A 5,540-nucleotide genomic window follows, 5' to 3' on the forward strand; every position below is an offset into this window, starting at 1 on the left:
AATTATAGGAAAAAAAATAATAGTTAAAATATATGATAATATGTATAAAAAAACCAAAAAGTATCTTAGAAAGAAATGTACATACACGTCTTCCCAAAAAAAAGAATAATTTACAACTTGTTGAAATTGTGTAAAGTAAAAATTAAATTCAAATTAGGAAAAATTTTTTTTGCATTGCTTTTCTTAATAAAATTACATTGTATTTTAAAATTAGCTATTTCAAAGCTTTAAAAGCTAGACTTTGCTTTTGATGGTATTGTTTTATTTTTAATATTCATGGGATAAAGAGTTTTTATTTGATTTTTAATGCTGTCAGCAGAAATAAATATTTTACATTTCTTATAATCTCCAGTATTTTAAATATTTCCAAAACAATATTTTAACCTTTTTTTAATGGCCAAATTTATTCTTTTAGATATTCTTCTAAATGTTTTAATTTTGCTATTGATATACTTTCTTGTAGAATTCGCAAAAGTTTCATTATACAAAATTTTAAAGTTTTTCTAGCCAGTATATAATATGTACATGGTAAAAAAGTCAGCAATTAAATATTTGAAACATTTGTTTAAAAGTTAACCAAAAAATATTCTATATTTAGATTTTTCTAAAACAAATAAAAAATGTCATGCTCATCGGACATAAGTTTTCAGTCATGTATCTCTCAGTGGATTGACAGATATCACAATTAATATCATCGCATGCAGTAGACTCCGAAACTGGCTTGTGATATTTTTATATTTATATAACAATTTGATTTCACAAAAACCGGTAGAAATATATTTTTTTTTATCATAAATAATCATTTATTATTAAGATTATAGTTTTAATTAAAAATAAAGTGTTACAAGTTAACCTATTATACTTCATTTTGATATTGTTTTAAAAATACAAATAAATTATTAAATTTAAATGAAACTTTCATTACATAAACTTTCAAAAAATAAATAATTTTAATTCAATTTTACATTATTACTCATATTTATAATTTTAATTTTTATCTGTAAAATTTTTGAATAAAGTTTATAATGAACCCTACATTAATTATTAAATAAAATGTTTTTGTTAACAAAAAGCTATTATTTTTATCAAATTTCTAAATCTTTTTATTATAGATAATATTTATATGATAATAATTTTTTAAATACTTTATATTGTTATTATTTGTTCAAACAACAAAAATATAGAATAATTTTACAAATATATACATTGGTTTATATGCTAACGCAAAATTTTTTTTGTTTTAAATATGCAAGAATATAATTAAATTTATATAATCATTTAAAAATAATGAATTTCAAATATAAATTATCGGGACAAAAAATAAAACGTTATAAGCAATTAAAATTAAAAGCAAAAGTGTTGATTTTTTTTTAAAAATAATAACTTCAATAAAACAATGGAGAATTTTAAAATCAAAAAAAAAATTTAGATTATTTTTAGCGAGAAATCGATTGAACCTAAGCATATCCATATAAATTCGTTCTAATTTGAGATTTGAAAAGAAGTATAGTTATGAAATTTTTCGAGGTTTGCAAGTATAAATTGAACTATAAAAGTGTTATAAGAACGAAATATGATATGCCAGATTTTCTTTACAAATTCAGATATATTTAACATTTAAAATATCTTTTAATTTTTACTGATTATTAAGATACATTATTAGAACTTTTTTTGTGTTAAATCCATTATCATAGTTTTTTCGTATTTCAAANAAAATTTTTTCGATAAAAAAAAATTATTCAGTCAATATCTAGATAATATTTTTATCAGATTCTCCAAAATTACATAAAACATTGCTTTAACAACACACTTTAAATACTTTATTTAGTAGTTTTAATAAATGAAATTTCAAACTGTCAAATCACAAAAATAATGTTATCATTTTATCAAGATTTGATCATATTTATCATTTGTTCAGAAATAAAATTTGATTATTAGATAATTATAAATTGAAAAATAAATGTAAAAATTATTTTAAATAAAATATAATTATATAAAATTATTATTATTTTTGTTATTCGTTATTGTTCAAATTTATAAAAATCAAATTTAAAAAAATCAAATTATATTTTTTTTTTAGAAAAAAAGCTAAATATGATGACCCATTTCATAAAAATATCAACTAATTTGATATCATCTGAAATAATATTAGTATAAATTTTGGATTGGTTTTCGAGTTAGTCCTCTCAAATAACTTTTTTAAATAAAATTTTTTTTTTACTTTTTTTAGTTTTTCTAGCAAAAAAAAAAACATGAAGAATCAGATAAAAATTTTTTATTGATTTTTTATCAGAAATTATAAATATATGATAAATTTAACAAGGGGGGGGCTTCGCCCCCCCCTTGTTAAAAGGCGCGTTCCGCGCTCTATAAAAAAAATCAAAAGTTTTTGCAGCAAATTATTAATTTTATTACTTTAAAAAAAAACTCTTTTTGTTATATTTAAATTTTTTTTTATATTAATATATACAACATTATTATTATAAATTTTTGAATATTTTTTAATTTAAAAAATTTTTAATAATAGAAAATAAGATAGGAACTAACTTATGATTATTTGAAAAATTATCAATTTTATTAAATCAAAATGTTCTTTATTATACATTATCTTATTAGTTGAATTGTTTAAAACTTTTTTAAACGTTTTTTTTATGTATCTTCCTGTTTTTAAAAATATATTTACACTATTGTTTTAAAAAATAGTGCCAATTACATTTATTATATTTTTAACAATTGAAATAATACTAAAAATAAAAAATGATTACTTTTTTCGTAATCAGCGTGTTTTTCTCTATTAGAAAAGTTATTAAAATATTTAAAAATTAAAAATAATTTCACCTACTCAATACTCGCCTATATATATTTAGGATAAACTTTTTATTTTTTATAAAAAAGGATTTTTTATAATATGAAAAAAGCCAAATTTAGTATAAATAATTTAAAAAATATTTTATTTATTTTTTAAAAATAATAATCAGTATTATATATATCATATTAAATAAGTTTAAATTGAAATTTTCATTTTAATAAAAATTATGCTTATTTAAAAATTTGGTCTATAAATATTTCGTTTTAAAAGTAGCCTCTTTAAATTTACTTTAAATAAATGGTTTTTTAATATCTTGAAGTTTTCTGGTCCACATGTTATGAAATTATATTCATTTAATAAACAATAAAAGTATCTTTAAATTACTTTTTATATTTTTTAAAATATTAATATAAATAAAAAATTTGGCCATTTTAAACTTGCATTGAATTTTGTTTGTGCCAAATATAGACTAAATAAAGTCTATTTTTTTAAATTTTAATTATTAAAAAAAAATTTTTCGGCTATATCTTGATCAAAATTAAGCTATATCTAAAAATTTGGCATTAAAATATTTGTTTAAGTGTAATTTATTAGAGAAAAATGGTAAAAAAAAATGTATAAAAGCAAACAAACTGATGTAACTTTGGGACCAGAAGTCACAAAATTATGTACTCATAGTCATTCGATAGAGAATTTAAATATGCCCAGACCTTTTTTTCTTTTTCTCAAATTTTCATTTTTGAAAAAAGTTATGGCCAATTAACATTTACTTTGGGTATAATTTGGACCAGTTAAAAAAAATTTTTTAAATTTTTTCTTACAAAAAACAAATTTACTGGCCAAAATTAAGCTAATTTTTAAAATTTCATAGAAAAATATTTAATAGGAAAAAAGTTATATGCAAATAAAGGTTCAAAAAATTCATAAAAAACAAACTTACCTGAGTAACTTTGGGACCAGTAGTCATAAAATTATGAATCCATAGTCATTCGATAGAGAATTTAAATATGCCCAGACCTTTTTTTCTTTTTCTCAAATTTTCAATTTTGAAAAAAGTTATGGCCATTTAAACCTTACTTTGGGCCTTATTTGGACCATTAAAAAATATTTTTTTTAATTTTTTCTTACAAAAAACAAATTTCCTGGCCAAAATTAAGCTACATACAAAATTTGGCTTGAAAATATTTGTTTTTAGTGTAATTTAATAAAGAAAAATGGTAAAAAAACAAACAAACTGATGTAACTTTGGGACCAGTGGACATAAAATTATAAATTCATAGTCATTCGATAGAGAATTTAAATACGCCCAGACCTTTTTTTCTTTTTCTCAAATTTTCAATTTTGAAAAAAGTTATGGCCATTTAAACCTTACTTTGGGTCTAATTTGGACCAGTTAAAAATAATTTTTTAAATTTTTTCTTACAAAAAACAAATTCCCTGGCCAAAATTAAGCTATATAAAAAAATTGTTCTTAAAAATATTTGTTTTTAGTGTAATTTAATAAAGAAAAATGGTAAAAGTACAAACAGACTGATGTAACTTTGGGACCAGTAGTCATAAAATTATGAATCCATAGTCATTCGATAGAGAATTTAAATATGCCCAGACCTTTTTTTCTTTTTCTCAAATTTTCATTTTTGAAGAAAGTTATGGCCAATTAACATTTACTTTGGGTATAATTTGGACCAGTTAAAAAAAATTTTTTTAATTTTTTCTTACAAAAAACAAATTTACTGGCCAAAATTAAGCTAATTTTTAAAATTTCATAAAAAAATATTTAGTAGGAAAAAAGTTATATGCAAATAAAGATTCAAAAAATTCAAAAAAAACAAACTTACCTGAGTAACTTTGGGACCAGTAGTCATAAAATTATGAATCCATAGTCATTCGATAGAGAATTTAAATATGCCCAGACCTTTTTTTCTTTTTCTCAAATTTCCATTTTTGAAGAAAGTTATGGCCATTTAAAATTTTTGTTTGACCAAATAAGGCTTTAGATGTAAATTTTTTTATATTTTTAATATGAAAAACAAATTTTTTGGCTATTTTTTACCTATGTACAAAATTTTATGTTAAAATTATTAAAAATAAAAAAGTTAATTTTTTGCGTTCTCGAAGCTTTTACTATATGAAGATGAAATTTTTTTTTAAAATGATTACGTTTTTCGTAATCAGCATGTTTTTCTCTATTAGAAAAGTTATTTAAATATTTAAAAATTGAAAATAATTTCACCTACTCAATACTCGCCTATATATATTTAGGATTTCACCTACTCAATACTCGCCTATATATATTTAGGATAGATAAAAAATATTTTAAGTTAAGAAAGAAATGTATTTATTGGTGGCCCTAAAGAGGGCCTTTGGGATAAAAAAAGTTAAGATCTAAGAACTATACTTAAGCACGTTCTCCACGGATTCTTCTGGCCAATTGAATATCTTTTGGCATAATGGTAACACGTTTGGCGTGGATGGCGCAAAGGTTAGTGTCTTCAAAAAGTCCGACAAGGTAAGCTTCAGCAGATTCTTGAAGTGCCATTACAGCAGAAGATTGGAAACGAAGATCAGTTTTGAAATCTTGAGCAATCTCACGAACTAAACGTTGGAATGGTAATTTACGGATTAAAAGTTCAGTAGATTTTTGGTATTTTCTGATTTCACGAAGGGCAACTGTTCCTGGACGGTATCTGTGGGGTTTCTTAACTCCTCCAGTAGCTGGTGCAGATTTACG

The 5,540-nt window shown here is 21.4% G+C and overlaps 1 protein-coding gene across 1 annotated transcript in view; it reads right to left on the reverse strand.

The window, feature by feature from the left end:
* Positions 1–5,207: 5,207 nt before the first annotated feature.
* SRAE_2000150400 (Histone H3) overlaps positions 5,208–5,540 on the reverse strand; it is a gene marked incomplete at both ends in the record, with an annotated part of 3,651 nt that continues 3,318 nt past the window's right edge. The window contains one exon of the mRNA XM_024652464.1: positions 5,208–5,524. Within this exon, the coding sequence (XP_024506038.1) occupies positions 5,208–5,524 (317 nt within the window). The remainder of the gene's footprint in view (positions 5,525–5,540) is intronic.

Source organism: Strongyloides ratti (assembly GCF_001040885.1).
Source record: "Strongyloides ratti genome assembly S_ratti_ED321, chromosome : 2".
In the NCBI taxonomy this organism is placed as follows: domain Eukaryota; kingdom Metazoa; phylum Nematoda; class Chromadorea; order Rhabditida; family Strongyloididae; genus Strongyloides; species Strongyloides ratti.